The 17958-nt window shown below is 40.2% G+C and overlaps 1 protein-coding gene across 1 annotated transcript; it reads right to left on the reverse strand.

The window, feature by feature from the left end:
* Positions 1 to 284: 284 nt before the first annotated feature.
* On the reverse strand, positions 285 to 10930 carry MTFR2 (mitochondrial fission regulator 2; the record flags this gene model as incomplete). Its single annotated transcript, XM_081997643.1, has 8 exons — positions 10237 to 10930; positions 9463 to 9594; positions 8971 to 9075; positions 8618 to 8742; positions 5808 to 6016; positions 4346 to 4646; positions 1891 to 2077; positions 285 to 383 (listed from the first exon to the last, which is right to left on the reverse strand). The coding sequence occupies exons 1-8, from the start codon at positions 10297 to 10299 to the stop codon at positions 285 to 287; spliced, it is 1221 nt and encodes a 406-aa protein (XP_081853769.1). The 5' UTR covers positions 10300 to 10930.
* Positions 10931 to 17958: the final 7028 nt, after the last annotated feature.

Consider the following 17958-nt stretch of genomic DNA (forward strand, 5'->3'; position numbering starts at 1 on the left):
GTGCACACCTCAGCTGCCAATAATTATTTTTCTTTCACACACACTTATTTCCTGCATTTCCCCAGTTTCAAACACACTGCTTCACAGCAATAAAAACCTTTTTTTGGTCATGTGCATCACATTTACAAGTTTGCCTGCTGGGAATCTAAGAAGAAAGAAGCAATTTTACAAACCCCACAACCCAAACTTCAACAGCATAGGAGAGACATGTTCTAGAGCACATTACAGCAGTTTCAAAGCAGACCTGCCACTTACATGTACTAAGAAGTTTCCTCAGAAGTCTGTTAAATATGAGCTCTCACTTTACATGTTGATGCCTGTTTAACTTCATCAGTTCTTATAAGGCTAGATTTTGCATTTGACTTCAGACTGCAACGTCCAACCTGGGGAGATTGACAACTGAATGAGATGATGTTTACAGCAAAAGACAGTTTGGAAGAGTTGTTGCACTTCTCTTAACATAGGAAGAGTAAAATAATAAACCTGTGCAATTGCTTTAAGTACATTTATTCTTCAAAACACTCAAGCGTAAACAATTGGAGCTTGATTACAACCTCATGAGATTATTCTGCTTTAAACAGAAAAAGCCCATCTTTCTGTATTTACACATAAACATGCTGGCCTTAAGCAGTCTTTCTTCCAGGACTTTGTAATTCACCTTTTAGATCCTGGAACATAAGCTATTCCATAAACAAGCTGCTCCAGGATCTAACTTTGATTTTTTTTTTTTTTTTGGTAGCTAGAATCAAGTATGTCAGCTATAAAATGCAATGGTCTGCATCATCCAAAATAAAAACCTAATTTTCTATTTTCTAATTTTTTCTTTGGGCAAAAAAGTCAATAGGGAAATTTATTAAGACTGCACCAGAGCTGTTGACTCACTACAGTCTGTAAAATATATGCTACATTTCACTTGCAAAATACTTGTGGCAGCTGAAATTAAAAAAAAAAAAATCGCTATAGCTGGAAATGGGAAAAAACACACACCTTAATTTTCAGCCAATCAGGTAGCCCACATATAAGCAGGGGCCTTCAAAGAATGTCTGGATTTCCATGTGTTTTGCATTATTGTTTTCCTCCATTTTGCTAACAAATGCCACAGTCCAAACCTTTATTTCACTCTTAAGATATAAAGATAAGAATTGCTAAACAGAGAGACACAGTTTAAATTACTGCCACCTATTTCTATCCATCTCATCTAAGCAGTGCTGAGGTTTGTGGAAGTCTAACAAATAACCGATAGTACTGTTGGACTGTGTAAATTGAAGCAGCTTGCACAGGCTGCTCAGAATCACCTCAGTCTGAAAGCTGTCTACCACATTTTTCTTGTTCATACAAAAAACTGTTTTTCATGGGCTTTGCAACAGCATTCAGAATCACATCTCATTCTGGGTAAAGATGCAAACTGTGTGGAAATGATGCTACCTCAAAGAAAAATACTACAGCCAATGCTTTCATTTTAATTTCTGAACATATAGCACGTGTTAGTCAGACCTGTCTGTACCTTCCTAGTATCTTTATTTGTAAGATTAGTTAGTCAAGAAGTCAAATATGCTAACTAGACAGTTTCTATACATGGATACCTGCCAGTTAACATCAAGCAAATGTCCATAGTTTAATCAACTATGAGCTGAATTTTTAAAGTCAGTCTTCTAAGTTTTTCCTCTTGGCACATCTAGAAGTGTATTATCAGTCTAAATCCACCCAAAATAATCAATCTTTGAGATTCTCTGCCTTGATTATACTTGGAAAAAAAAAAAAGGCAGCTACCTACACTGATTGCTTAAAAACATTGTAGAGAAGCTGTAGACCTGTAAAAACCCTGCAACTATCCGTGAAAACAGCCATCACTTCAAGAACATAAAAACACATTCTTATATGAAAACGTACCAGTGGGATCTCTGGACTAGAAAATGGGGAGCTATCAAAAGATCGATTTTCTTTGTCCAGGGAATCATCATCTTCATCATTTTTATGTGCAAATTTCTGCTTTAGTGCATGAGTTAGTAGAGCAACTGGATCCCAATCTGAACTTTGCTTCTTTCTGGGTCTAGAAAGAGGAGTACCTCCAGGTGACCTACAAAAAAGGAAAATTGTTTCCTGTTTTTAATCCTGTGCCGAGTGATCCAAAATACAGAAATACAACTTCTGTATATACCCTACCCTACAAATCCCTGATTACCCAAATACTGTGCTGATGTTATTTTACAGCAATTCACCAAATAGGACCAATACAAGCATACCCAACAACTTGTCAGCCAGATTCTTAGCTTGAAAATACAACTTGATGCTGTTCCATAAAGAAAAATGACAGTAAGTCAACACAAAGTATTGAAGTAATGCAAATAAATAATGAGGGAAAAAAAGCAAAATGTGCAGTTTTCATAGCAGGTGTCATTTATAAGTTTTATTAAGGTATGTTTGTGGGAATCTCCTACTAACATATTTCATAACCATTGTGAACATAACTTGATTTAAGTGTCATTAACTTTCAGTTTGAAACAGTATGCCTTTCTATGGTCTCATGAGAAAGAGCAAACCTAGAAAATTCCTCAGAGCAATTAATATTTAAAGAAAACAATAAAGCCCCATTTGTAAACCACACTTAACTCAAGTTTCATTATTAAAAAAATTATCATCAGATGTGGTATAAAGGCTTCAAAGACAGTTTTTCCCTCCGAGTGAGCACTTGAGCATAAAAATATGAAAATTTTATAGGCAAAATTTAGAAAGTGGAGTTTGTGTTTCAATTCAGAAAAGTGTTCTTATCAAATTCAAAATCAAGATAGCAAAGAGATGCAAGATCAAAACAGCACCTGCAGCCCAAGACCTAATATAAATGTGGAAGTTAGTGACTAGACCAAGAAAATAAATAACAAGAAAGGCTTCCTAACCACTGAGCTATTTGGAAAAAAAAAAAAACAGAGTATTCACACTTCTGCTAGTGAAGTGCTATCTCCAGGCCAATGAGTCATACCTATTAATGCACAGTGACAGCACTGAGCTCAAAGTCTGGCAGTTACAATAGATGTCATTTAACATGAAGCCTGAAAGGATTAAGTTCACCCTTCCTATAAAATCAAGCTGTTAGAACACTTGCCCAATGTGAAAGCTGGTGCTTAGGTGGTAGAAAATGGGATCTTCAGGCTCTCAGCCTCTGAGAACAGAGGCCTTCCCCTTACAGTGCTCACATTAAAATACTGTCAGACTGCCGCCTGAAAGATTATAGCAATTTTGATCATTACTCCCTCCAACAATATAAATTCATTATTCAGCTAAGTTCTGCCTTCAGAGTACAGGTAGATTCCTAAAAGCAGGAAGAATTTTGGATGCACACCTGCCACTTCCTACTAATTATGCCCCTGCCTAACATAATGGTTGTTAAAACTGTCAACCTGAATATTTCACTTTCTTCATTTACTGTACATGGAATTATAGGGAAGAAAACATGAATAAGGAAACACAATGGTTTACCCAAGTGTATTTTATACTTGCTTTATTTACTGTGAGAATGTCATCAAAAGTGTAAAGATATGCTTTAGAGTTGCACATAGATAATTTGCTCAAGACTTGTGCTAGTTATTTTCAGGGATAAAGCTTACAGTTAAGAAAATGCTGAAATAAGAATGCAGTAAGTTTTGGTAAGTGACATTCTTCCCACATTAAGAGCTGCAAATATTCATTATAGACCCAGTTGTTCTTACATACTTTTTCAACTCAAGAAGTTCAGAAAAGCATCTGACAACCTCCATCACACCTAGCATAGCAGACAAACACTGAGCTGAGTCTTTAGTAGTGCATTTTTGTAACATGTCAACTGTGTTCACCATCAAAACAGTAGACCATTAAAAATATTTATAATCCAATTGCACTCCTGAAATACAAATTTACAAAACATTTTCAATAAAAGATATAGCATGTATTTTCTTTAACACTTCAAAGCTAGCACCAGAATACTTTTGGAATGTTAACAGTAGTTTTCTGATTTTCCCCAAGGATTTGTCCTTTGACAGTGAATCCAAAAAGTTTATTTGTTCATATCAATTTCCTGTGACTGTACAGGCAACTTTGTAAGCAATCTACAGATAGCAACATACCCACCTCCCCACACCAACCTGAGATTTGTATACTAAAGCAGGGAAACTAGTTTTAAATGCTGTGATACTCTGCATGTTTTAAAAGCATCTAAAAGCCATGTCACAAGTATCTTACACGCCAAGCTATGAATTTAGAAGTTGCCAATCTTAAATTTGTCAGCAGTAGCTGCTCATTAAATGTCGTCTCACATTGATGCTCTCTGGTGCTGCTTAAGTGCTTACTCTGATACACATTCAGTTCAACCTACCTCTCAATAGCTCGCAACTGAACTTTGTTTAGGTCTTTCAAAACATCCATCATACTAGGAATGTTCTTTGTCCTCTGGTGATCAGCACTACCAGCTGCAGCTGAATCACTGTTTCTTGCAGCACGACGTTGTTTTACAAGTTCAACTGCTGAATTCCTAGCATCAACACCAGATGGTACACCAGAAGGAAGTGGAGGCGGTGAGGGAATTACAAAGTGATTGTGAGAGACGGACAATGGTGTAGAAGTCATGGCTGGCACTGGGTAAAATCCATCGGGAGGGTTGAACTTTTTAAAAACTTCTGGATGCACTTATAAAAGAAAAACAGTTCTTTTATTTTTAGTCAGTATACCTTCACGTTTAGCAATATTAAGCAACATCTAGAGTGACTCAGTTTTAAGCCAAGATAAGACATCCCTCAAAGCACTTTCTTACACACCTCACACATTATACCACAGAAGAATTGCATTTAAAACAAAGAACATTTTTTATTTCAAAGCCACAGATTCAGAACACCTGAAATAATGGATCTGAGGTATCTTGTACTGCTCTGAGTTTCTCCATTTCTGTCTTCAATCTAAGCACTAGATAGATCAGCAAAGCAGCACTCCGACAGCAAAGCAGCCTGCTACTACATACAATTCATTCTCAATAGCCTGAAGGTTAGAATATCCCACATGAAGCAAAAGATAGCCACAAAACACGCAAAATAGACTACAATACTGAGCGCAATGGAGAAGTGATAAAAGAAGAGACAACAGAACATCTACATGAAGCACAGAGGTGCCTGAACTGTTTAAGTTCACTTGGCACAATGGACACAAATGTAACTACCTGTTACATACTACAAATGTTTCAATCAGTGTGGTTAGTCTGCAAGTAAAACAATCAAGACCTCAAAACTTCTTTTTTCGGGGAAGGCGGGGGAGTAGGGGTGGGTGGAGATGAAGGGAATATAAAAAAATAGACAAGATAGTTGATCTCCAATATGAATTTCAATCTTGGATACTCTAGTGGCTGTTAGACAAATCTATTGCAGCATTCATTTTTGTAAAAGCTTGAACCTGTCTTCCTTATACTTTTTTTTGTCCATTCTTTTGATAACTTGTCAGAAACAGTACAAAACCCAAAAAGGATAATTAATAGTCTAACTTTTCAAAGCAGTAATTTGTAGCACGTGGATAGTGTTGTTACTAAGCTCCTTCACAAACATGGAAATAAGGATAAAGATCACTTAGGATCCACTGCATTCAAAATTGGCAAACAGACCATAAGAAAGAAGGAGAAATTGGCACCAAATACTGGAAAGAGACAGAATACTATATTCTGCAAGTTTTGTTGATGTAATTTCAGTTACAGAAATTGGAAGTGTTCTCTATCAGTATCAGATAAGGCAAGCTGCGAGCAGGAACTCTAAGGCAAGAAAAGGAAAACTGGTTTGCTTCAACCCAGAAGGGCTTACTTGGTGAAATGCTTCCCAATGTCTGTGCTGAAACAATGGCAGCAATCTGAGCACGAAGAAAGGTTAGCTCTTCTTCAAGCGCAGAAATTTTCTGGAGTGCTGCTTGATCAACAACACTGTCTTTTTGCATACTGTTTTTTGAAACAATTTTTATTGAATCTACAGATGGATGCAAGTCATAAGCTGTACTTTTTCTCCATAATTCAGTCCTAGAAAGCAAAAAAAGACACAGTTTCAAAAGGGTCAGCCAGCAATGGAAATCTCAAAACTTTCCATCTGTTCAAGCAACTTATTATCATTCAGCAAGACATAAGTTTGCAAAATATTTAAGAAAATTTTACCCTTTTAACTACTCATAACCTTAAAAATATTTTAAGTCTCCCTTTGCTCAAGTACAACACAGAACCTTGGAAAGTCATCATAAAAAATAGTCAGATAATTTACTCATGAATAGATTACACATCTTAAGGTCATAATGTAGGATCGAGTTGTTATTCAATAGCTATTACACTGACAACACAGAGGTGTATCTCCCTCCTCCCTACCTGAAACAGTAGATATGAAAGGCAGGGAGAGTCAAATGATCATGAACTCTTAATTAGTCTTCATACATTTTAGTCATTCATCAAACTCTGCACGATGAACAGTACAACCAGCAAAGTTGCAATCTTTCAGAAAAAATACTGGAGAATAATGATTAATTTTAATACACACAGAATAAGAATCTCATCTTCTGTAAGCTACATATGAACACAGCCTGCATTAGAAAATTGTGATACAAGTCTCAGGTTTTAAATGTAAAAACTGTTTCAAGGCTATGCCTGCAGAAATAACCTTAAAATATAGAATGAGTGTAAACTCAAACTACCAGAATTTCATTACGAAACAAAGAAAGAAGTTAAATTCACTTTATTCAAGATGCACTAAGCTTTGTTTGAAACAAAACCAGCCCTTTTCCCTTATATTAATCATCCTTTTACTTCAAATGAGACCTGCAGCATTGCTTTCTGATTTGCCAAAAACACTTGCTCTTCACACTGCCTCAGAAGATAAAGGTCTCAGTTAGAATACTTGTTCTTGAAAAACATCCCACAGAGCCAGGAGAAGAGGAGGAAGAAGAAAGAATGAAAACAAAAGAATGAATTTTCATGGATCTATGAATCAGACCAACTGAAGAACAGCACAAGCAAGACCAAACAGGCCACAGTTCCTTTTAACGATATTCTTATTCTTCCAGTATTTTACAGCTGCTGCAGACAAAAACTTCAATAATTCAGCACTAACATCTCAGGAATCATAAGATGAAACACAGCTTTATCAAAACTTCTCTAATAAAAAGTCTGTCATTTCATCAGTTTCTTGTAGTTTCATTACCAGCAAGAAGAACAAAGATCATAAACTCATGCCCATATGAAGTAGAATTACATTGTCAAATACAGATGTAGTACAAGACAAGAGTCAAAATTTTAATCTTGGTTCTGGCTCTGACTCATCCTCTGCTTTTGAACATATCCTTTAGAGGAACAGTAACACAACTTTCTATTTCTTCTCTAGTGGGAGGAAGACTTGTATACTATTTGTGTGTGGTAATTCCTGGATAATTTGTCATTTCACAGTATTTGTAATATTTTATAATTGTTAAAATAATTTCCTTTAGCACTCTGCAAAAGCTAGAAAGAATTATATAAACTATATTCAAGGCAAGTTTTTAAAATAAAGAAATTATGTTTTTCATTCCATCAAAGCAACCATCAAGGTTTACACACATAGCTCTGTAGTGATGGACGTCAAAACGAGACATTTAAATATTTTCTCTTGTTTTCCCCTTTATAAAGTTTATCAAAATGGATAAACTAATGTAAACTAAAAAGATAAAGATAAGAATAATCCTACAGTATGTTGCAATACCCAAGTTTCCTTTAAACTCCCTCTCTCAAAATACTTTGTGAGTGAAAACAAATTAAAATACCAGTAATGCATCTGACATACTACTAGGAAATGAGGGGACTCCGTTTCAGAAGATAAGATTTTAGATAAGAATACTCTACGGAGTAAGAGTTTCCAGGTAAGCAGGAACTGTGCCCCCAAAAAAACAAAGTTTCCAGGGTTGGTCTAGCTGGAACCCTGAAGGGGCTAGGAAAAAAGAAAAACAAACACAAAACTTCACAACAAAGAACAGATGACATGTTACTTCTATTACTCCTTTTTATACTTTTAGTGGTTTTGGCTGGGATAGTAAGTTTTCTTCATAGTAGCTAGTATGAGGCTATGTTTTGGATCTGTGCTGAAAACAGTGTTGTTAATACAGGGGTGACTTCATTATTGCTGAGCAGTGCTTACACAGAGTCAAGGCCTTCTCTGCTTCTCACCCCACTCCACCAATGAGTAGGCTGAGGCTACACAAGTTGAGAAGGCACACAACAAGGACAGCTGACCCCAACTGACCAAAGGGATATTCCATACCATGTGACATCATGCTCAGCATTTACAACTAGGGGAAGAAGGAAGGGGGGTGCATTCAGAGTGATGGTGTTTGTTTTGCCAAGTAACTGTTAGACATGATGGAGCCCTGCTTTCCTGGGGATGGCTGAACACCTGCCCGCTGATGGGAAGTGGTGAGTGAATTCCGTGTTTTGCTTTGCTTGCATGTGCAGCTTTTGTTTTCCCTATTAAACTGTCTTTACCTCAACCCATGAGTGTTCTCACTTTTACCCTTCTGACTCTCTCTACCAACCGACCAAGGGGGAGTGATTGAGCAGCTGCGTGGTGCTTAGCTGCCAGCTGGGGGTTAAACCAGCACATTTACTTACCTAAGCCTAGTAAATGCTTGTCCTTCATCATTTGCCACCCACAGGATATCAGCAAGTGATGGAGCTACAGGAGCTGGATGTATGCTTTGTTCATCATTACCCAATGGACTTGGGTCTTGAACAACCTAAAAACAAACAAGCAAAAAAAGAGAAACCAGATTCAGCACATAGTAGAAGTTCTGCCTCAGCGACAGGAATTTTTAAGACAGTGCTGTAAGCATGTTGAAAACGGTGAGGATAAGGCATACAACACAAGAATTACACAAGCTAAAAAGAACAGGAAAGCAATCACTAAATTAAAAAACTAGAAAACTTAAATAGCTGATGCATATGTATAACAATAAATCACTTACCTGAAAATAAGGTCTTGGGTAGGGTTCTAAGGAAAGAATTGTCCCAAGTCTACGCACAACACTTCGAGTAGATCCATATTCCTCTTTTTTGCAAATAGATATGACCTAAAAATCAGAATACCTTTTAATCTGAGAAGCAAAATCAAAGCCCTCAGATCTTAAAATTTAAAAAGTGATTAAGTAATATTAAATTGTGTTATATGTAATTAACTATAACACAGTTAGGTTAACCTAACTTTTCAGTGCTCTTCTCAAGCTGAAAGTTCAGAGGGGCCTACGCTGGCTTTAACAGACTGGTTCCAAAACACTGCCAAGATACAGCCTGTACCCAGTATATTTTAGAGTTGCACAAAGGCCAACAAAGAATGTAGCAAGTAATATTCTGACCTACTGACACAAAAAAGTACACTTGAGAGCTCCTGCATAACTATATGCATCTATATATGTCTTGGGGAAAAAAATTAGTCAAGAAATGAACTAAGTTTAACATACCTTGACCTGATACTTCTTTATGACTGCATATAACTGCTGGAAGTGCCTTCTTGATGAGGTTGCTGAAGGAAGGCACGTTCTGACTGTACGACTGATACTGTTGATGAATACGCGAGTTTCCAAAAATATGGCCTGTGAAAAAAAAAAAAGCAAGAACTCCCAACAATGAAACCAAAAAATAACCAGGATAGCTCAGATTAAACTAGCACTCCTAGAGATACTTTAGTAGTTTCACGTAAATAAACCAAGAACTTCCTCAGAACTACAAGTTGCAGCAGTGCCTCCACTATTGACACCCATGACTAAAGAGCTGCCCATAATCTCACACTCTAACATCAGACCCCGACGCTGCAACAGTTAGCCTTTCCAGTTTCCCATACAATACCTTTCCCACGTCTCTGGAAACACAGGATTAACTGCTACTTGGGAACGTTACGGTGCCTTTCGTTTAAAATAGCAAAACGTAACAGCTGATGTTACTGATTCTTTTTCTCTCTGTTCAGAGAGAAAAGAGCCGCTTCAATGGCTATATCAGAACAGTGACGACACAAAATCCCACATGCGGGTAGCGTGTTTAACTATAGCAATCAAGCTTTCCCAGATCGACAAACCCGACTGTGCGTAAGGGACAAAACCCGCCCCACTGCAAGCATGCGGCGGCTCCCCCTTCCCTTAACCGCCACAAGCCGCAGCCAAGACGCCCCGTACTAACGGGTCTCCAGGGGCCGCCCGGCAGGAGACAGCCCCACCCCCCACCCCGCCTCAGGGTCTCACCTGGTCGGGCGGCCAGCCGAAGTACTCCAAAACCCGCCTGAGGAGATGCAGCACCAGCGCCATAGCCGCCGCGCGCGCCGCAGGGCGCAAGGGAGAAGGTCGCCGGCCCGCTCCACTCCCGCACAGGCAGGGACCGCACCGAGCGACGGCCGGCCGCCGCAGCACTTCAACCTCACCAGCAGCAACCGGCGCTTTCTCTCTTCCGCGGGAGCCGCTGGCGGGTTAGAGGGGAGCCCAGACACCTCCTCTTATACCCCGCCGGCGCCCCGAAGGCCCCTCCTCAGGTCGCGGCCGACGGGCACAGAAGCCGCCCGCAGTCCAGCCAGGCCGCCCTGGCTAACAGCACCAATCAGAAGTAGAGGCGGGGCAGAAACGAAATCACACCAATAGGAAGTAGCCAGTACTTAGTGCAGAGCCAATAAGGGAGCGAGGGCGGGCCACGGTCGCGGGGGGTGTCGGGAAGGGGGCACGTTTGAATGCCGCCCCGAGGCCGGCTAGGCGCTGTCCCGTCCCATCCCCAGCAGCCCGCCCGGGTGAGGGAGGGCGCCCGCCGGCAGCTCCGCTCCCGCCGCGCCTGGGGGCCTGGGCCTGGGCCTGGGCCTGATGGTGATTCCCAGCCAGCCCGCTAAGCCGGGCCCAAGGTCCTCCCACCGCAACCCTGGCTGAGCACCCGTCTGTTTCGTGGCTTCGGTGTCTGCCGTGTGAGGATGGGACAGGTATTTCTGCATGTAGCACTGAGGCAATTTCATATGCCAGAACGATGCAAGTTACTGTACTCATGAGAAAATGAAACTTCAGCGTGTGTAATAGCAGAACACAGTACACATCAACAGAAGAAACCTCCTAGGGCAACAGGACACGCTTGTAATCACAGTGGGGCCACGTTAAAGGCCTAAACTAGATGGTTCAGGTCCTCTATGCAGGAAGCTTCTAACTAGTTCGTTCAGAGACTTAAAAGAAAGATAGCAGCAGAGTTTCAATGCACTAAGTATCCTCAAAACACAGATGCTACTTGATGGCATCTGACCAAACTGAGCTCACTTCAAAATAAGAAATCTGGCTTTGGATACTGTATTTGTTCTTAACAGAGGCCATTTGATTTTCATCGTACTTGTCAAAATTTCTGCTGTTTTGCTTAAGAAACTTTGAAATATTCGAGAAAGCCAGTAATGTCACACAGTCAGACAGTGCTTCTATACAGAGGCGAAAAAATGTGGAGATGTTTTTCCTCCAGCTATGCAGTTAGTGTTATCTGTGTATAACTACAAGCTACTGTTCAAAGTAACACTAATTTCACCAAAGCCTTCACGAAATTGAGATAAATTTGATTATTAGACATTTTCTTTATTCACATTTACAGGTGTCTCAGCAACAGTTCCTAAACAAAATCCTCTAACTGCAACACATAGTTGCAATGCAACTGTTAACTGCCTTTTTTGTAGTTAGTATTATACATAACTTGTCACATGGATTAACTTCTCCAAGACCAAACACAAAGGAGTAGTACTGGTAGCACAAGCTGTAATAACAGCCTAAAGCTGTTTTAGGGGGCCTAGGAGAGTTTAAGCTAGTGGAGAGGAAGAGTAGGACTTTTTAATGGATATTGTGAAAAACTGTACTACAGTACTTGCCTTAAAACATATTCCTCACCTGCTCCTCCAACACCTTCTTACTAAGGAAGGGGAAGTGTCGGCACAGTGAGGTGGAAACAAGTGCCTGCAGTTCTACCACAAAGCTAGGAAGAAGCAGTCTCAAAAGCAACAGCAAAACTGAGAAATTCAGTTTGACTGCACCACCACCGATAACAAGCTACCTGGGAACTGGAGGCGCCAGTTGGGAACTCGTACAGAAATGCTTCGAGTCAGCAAGTACAACTCTGAACAGTACCGATGGGACCTGCAGGATCTCCTTAACAAAAGGATTTTGTGAAAGGACAGCTTCAAGAGACCATGAGAAGTAACGTGGGGCTTAAGACTTAATGCTGCAGCCTTTACCTCTGGAGGTGAGATTTAATTCCAAACCAAGGAAATGAATGAGTGCACAGAGTCTAAACTAATGGTATAGCTACTGGCTTTTTTTTTTGCCTAGTGAAATTAATGTCTTGATTTTTCTGTGAACTGCAGGCTAACTTCAAACTTCATAACCACACCACAAAGAGATGAAGCAGATTCAGAAACTGCTGCACTGCTGGAGAGCAATGAGTCAGAATTACTGAACACAAAATGTAGTCAAACATTTTATATCAGTAGAATGCTTGGATATTTTTCCTCACATCCATCAATGATGTTCTTTACCTTCTAACATGTGAAATGCAAAATGCACCGAAATTCCATTCACAAGTCATACAACTAACTTCAGGAGCACCTAATAATAACCTCAAAACATGGTTTTCCTTACCAAGACAGTGAAAATTCAGTATTCATGTTGAAGGACTAATAAGTACTGAAGCATTAGTTTGGATTTAAAAAGCACTCAACACCCATTTAGTTTCTGCTTCTTGTAGATCTCTGATAGACTGCAACCGCATCTTCAACTAGATTATATTTCAAGCAGTTTTTTAAATAGGTGAATTTAAGATTGTCACAATGTCTTCTGCAATCAACAAATGACATTTTAAAATAAACTACCATGAAATAAAGGATAATGAAAAAAGGATTTTTCTGATCTAACCTACAGATAGGTCTGCAGGATCAAATGCCATTATCAAAGTGATCTCTTCCCAGATTTCCCTGGACATTCAACTGAAGCAGAAAACTTAGTTCCTGCATGATGAGGCAGATTTATCTTGCCACACAGATACGACAATCCACTTTCAAACTGATCTAGGTGATACAGATTATCTATTCTAAGGTTACGATAGTTCAAGTAGATCTGGGTCCTATTTGTTAGTCTCAGAGTGATGTTAAGTTTAACTTCATTAGGACAGACTTTGACACCGCTGCCAAGTTTGTTTTGTTCCTTTTCTTGCTTCTTCTGTTTTAATATACACATCTGTGTGAGCTTTGATAAAGTGTCCAAGGAATAATCAGTTTTACATTATTAAAAGATGCACTGTACACATAAAAGCAGATCTTGCAACAACAGTATAGTTTGCTGAACTTTCTCAAACGTTAAGGCCCTTGGAGACAAGGGAGCAGAAGAGAGCTAGCAGATCTTTAAGGACTCTTTCCATAGAGCACAAGAGCTTTGGATCCCCAGGTGTAAGAAATAAGGAAAGGAAGGCACGAGACTAGCATGGCTGAGTGGAGACCTGCTGGGCAAACTACAAGGCAAGAAGGAAATGCACAGGCAGTGGAAGCAGGGACAGGTACCCTGGGATGAGTACAGGGACGCTGTCCGGTTGTGTAGGGATGGGGTCAGGAGGGCCAAGGTGTGGCTGGAGCTAAACTTGGCAAGGGATGGCAAGGCAAAAGAATAATAAGAAGGGCTTCTATAGGTATGTCAGCCAGAAAAGGAAGGTCAAAGGAAGTGTACCCCCCTTGATGAGCAAGACTGGCAAACCAGCAACAACAGATGAGGAGAAAGCTGATGTACTGAACGATGACTTTGCCTGAGTCTTCACAGGCAGTGTCTCTTCCCACACCTCTTGACAGGATGGCCTGCAAGATGGAGAATGGAGAGGCAAAGTCCCTCCCACTGTAAGAGAAGATGGGGTTTGTGACCACCTGAGGAACCCAAACATGCACGTCTATGGGACCTGATGAGATGCATCCCAGACCCCTGAGGGAACTGGGCAATGTAGTTGTCAACACTCTCCATGATATTTGAAAACTCCTGGCAGTCAAGTCCCTGGAGACTGGAAAAAGGGAAACATTGCACCCGTTTTATTAAAAGGGTAGCAAGGAGGACCTTGGGAACTACTGACCTGTCAGCTTCACCTCTGTGCCTTCAAAGATCATGGAACAGATCCTCCTAGAAGCACAGGGAAGACAGGAAGATGATTCAAGACAGCCAGCACAGCTTCACCAAGGGCAAGGCCTGCCTGACCAACCTAGTGGCCTTCTATGATGGAGTGACCACATCAGTGGACAAGGGAAGAGCTACCGATGTCATCTACCTGGACTTCTGCAAGGCCTTTGACATGGTCCTCCACAACATCCTTCTCTCTAAATTAGAGAGATAGGGATTTGATGGGTGGACTGTTTGGTAGATAAGGAACTGGCTGCATCCAGCGGGTAGTGGTCAATGGCTCTATGTCCAGGTGGAGATAGGTGACGAGTGATATCCCTCAGGGGTACGTATTGGGACGAGTACTCTTTAATATCTTCATCAATGACATAGTGGGATCAAGTGCACCCTCAGCAAGTTTGCCGATGACACCAAACTGAGTGGTGCAGTTGACATGCCATGTAGGGACAGGATGCCATCTGGAGGGACCTGGACAAGCTTGAGAAATGGGCCCATGTGAACCTCATGAGGTTCAACAAGGCCAAGTGCAGGGTCCTGCTCCTGGGTCAAGGCAACCCATGATATCAATACAGGTTGGGGGACAAAGGGATTGAGAAGGACTTGGGGGTACTGGTGGATAAAAAGCTGGACATGAGCCGGCAATGTGCCCTTCGACTCTGCTCTGGTGAGATCCCACCTGCAGTACTGCATCCAGCTCTGGAGCCCATAGCACATGAAAGTCATGGACCTGCTGGAGCGGGTCCAGAGGGCCAGAAAAATGGGCCAGAACACCTCTCCTATGAGGAAAGGCTGAGAGAGTTGGGGTTGTTCAGCCTGGGGAAAGAGAAGGCTCCAGGGAGACCTTCCTGCAGCCTTCCAGTACTGAAAGGGGGCCTATAAGAAAGATGGGGACAGTCATTTTAGCACGGCCTGTTGCAATAGGACAAGGGGTAACTGTTTTAAACTTAAAGAGGGCAGATTTAGACTAGATAGAAGGAAGAAATTTTTCACAATTGAGGGTGGTCAAACACTGGCACAAGTTGCCCAGAAAGGTGGTAGATGCTCCCCCTGCCCCATCCCTGGAGACATTCAAGGTTAGGTTGGACGGGGTTCTGAGCAGCCTGATCTAGCTGAAGATGTCCCTGCTCATTGTAGAGGGGTTGGACTAGATGACCTTTAAAGGCCCCTTCCAACCCAAAGATTCTACAATTCTATAATAACCCTTTAGTAACTGCCACTAGAGGGCAAATACTAATCCTATTTCTACACAGAGGCTGGCAAACTAGTGCAATTCTGAAATACAATTTCCTCAAATATAGTTAGGATTAGTGACAGCACTACGTTTTTACACCTTCTAGTGTTCAATGTGGATAGGGCAGATTGTTTACTACTCCCTAACAGTAAAGCCAGTAAGAGAGCATACAAAAATGACAGAATGGTAAGGGTTGGAAGAGACCTCTGAAGATCATCTGGTACAACCTCCCTGCCAAGGCAGGATCACCTAGGGCAGGCTGCACAGGAACGCATCCAGTCAGGTTTTGAAGGTCTCCAGAGAAGGAGACTCCACAACCTCTCTGAGCAGCCTGTTCCAGTGCTCCGTCACCCTCACAGTAAAGAAGTTTTTCCTCATGTTGAGGTCGAACTTCCTGTGCTGCAGTTTATGCCCATTGCCCCTCGTCCTGTCACTGGGCACCACTGAAAAGAGATTGGCTCCATCCTCCTGACAGCCACCCTTCAGATTTTTATAGACGTTGTATGGTCCTCTCTCAGCCTTCTCTTCTCCAGACTAAACTGCCCCAGGTCTCTCATCCTTTTCTCATACAAGAGATGTGCAAGTCCCTTAATCATCCTCCTAGCCCTCCGTCGGGACCCTCTCCAGAAGTTCCCTGTCTCTCAAACTGAATGAATACATTACATATGTATTTAATACAAACACCTCCGTCAAAGCTTTTTGCTTTTGCCCTTTTTTTTTTTTTAAAGACATTATGTCAGTCTAAGGGGTGAACTAAGGACAATACCACACTATTAACTCCATATAACACTAAGATTTAGTATATCTATAGCAGTCTGAGAAAGAAAACGTAAGCAGTCTTCTTGTATCAGAATGTCCTTGCTCTGGTAATTCAAATATATTACTGTCATCCTTAACATTCTGTAGGTTAAAAGTTTACTTACCACTAAACTAAGTTTGTGGGTTTGTTGCTTTTGTTAAAAAAACAGCGAAAACCCAGATTAACTTCTGCACTTTGGCTATGAAAATACTAGAAGCACAACTATTTAGAAAACAGCATTCAAGAAAGACTCATTTCTCACACCTTCTGCTAACTTAATTTTTACAGTTGAGTTGTAATTTCAAATTTACACATTGTATAAAGTGGGATACTAAAAAAATCCAAACTTACTTCCAGAGAACTGTAATGAAATTCACACTTTATAGAAAATGTTTAGTGTATCTGAAGTATTTTTACTGATTCAAGTTTTAACATATCTTGCTTTATGGGATTTTTGTGGTGTTTTTTTTGTTTTGTCTCTTCCTCCTCCCTGCCACTCCCATTTCACTTAAGGCTGTGAATATGATAGAAGATTTAAAGACTTACTCATGCCACATTACATGCCTGGAGAGGCAAGTCCACATAAAGAAATTAAAGAGGCAGTTTCAACAAACTCAAGAAAAACTGATAAAAAAGAAGCTAGACTGATACTGCCACCAATTTCTTAACTAAAGTGTTCTGTTGATGATTAAGCTGTCAACAGAAAGCTGAAACTATAATTGCTAGTGACCCTGGAAATGCCACTTGTTCTTCATACTTTATGGACAGCACATTTTTCTTGCAGTGAGTTTAAATCCTATGTTTATAAAACCTTAAAGATTGTACTAAGTTACCCTTGACAAGAGAAGCATCTTTTAATGACAAAGCAAATCACTAGGTATCCATAATACGTGACTGATCTTTCTAGACACAAGGTATAGGAATTCAGCTAGTTGCAGGTAGTTCTGCACTAACTACAGAGATGAGGGAGGGAATTCTAGTTTTCAGATCTGTTTAAAAGATTATAGCAGCAGTGACTTGGAAATAGGTTTCTAAAACTCACATTCCAGAAGGGAAATAATACACTTGAAACTTACTTGAGTATTTATAAGCGTATGTATTTCTCAGGCTACTGAAGAGTGACAATTTCACTCTCAAAGACAAAATTCTTGCTGCACTCTCTAGCATGGTGAAATAAGAATCCAGGTTTATCACTGACACACTACGTAAATGTGATTCTTGTGAACTAACGTATCATCAGCATTTTGCATGACTGTTTATACTTATACTATAACTGGATAACTACCCTTAAATACACTTCTTATAAAAAGGCAACACAGAAGTAGTAATCAGTTTATAAAAAATGCTGCTCCAACATTTCAGGTGTGCAGAGCTGTAAGTTTACTTCAGAATAAAACACAGACATAAGGGAGAATCAAAACTTTTAGAGTTGTACTTGACCATATATTTGGACAAAGCAGAATTACACTGCATATAACAAACAGTAAAATTTCTTAAAAGTTGTTACAAATATTTTACTTTCTACCTGTACGATCATTAACATAGTTTACTATATCAAGATTTTTTTCTAAAGGCTTAAAACAAAAACAATCCCTCTAAACTACTTTCCAACAGTAAAATTTAAGTAAAATGCTTACATTCATTTGACAACAAAAAAACATATTAAAAATGTTGTGTGGGTGGTGCAAGAGCCGCTCTTTCAGCTGTAACTTTCTTCCAGGGTTATTCCTGTGGAAAGAAAGAAAGAAAAGAGTCGTTGTAAACTGTTAACAACCAAACTCCA

The sequence above is a fragment of the Phaethon aethereus genome (genome assembly GCF_964289735.1).
Source record: "Phaethon aethereus genome assembly, chromosome: 3".
NCBI lineage: Eukaryota > Metazoa > Chordata > Aves > Phaethontiformes > Phaethontidae > Phaethon > Phaethon aethereus.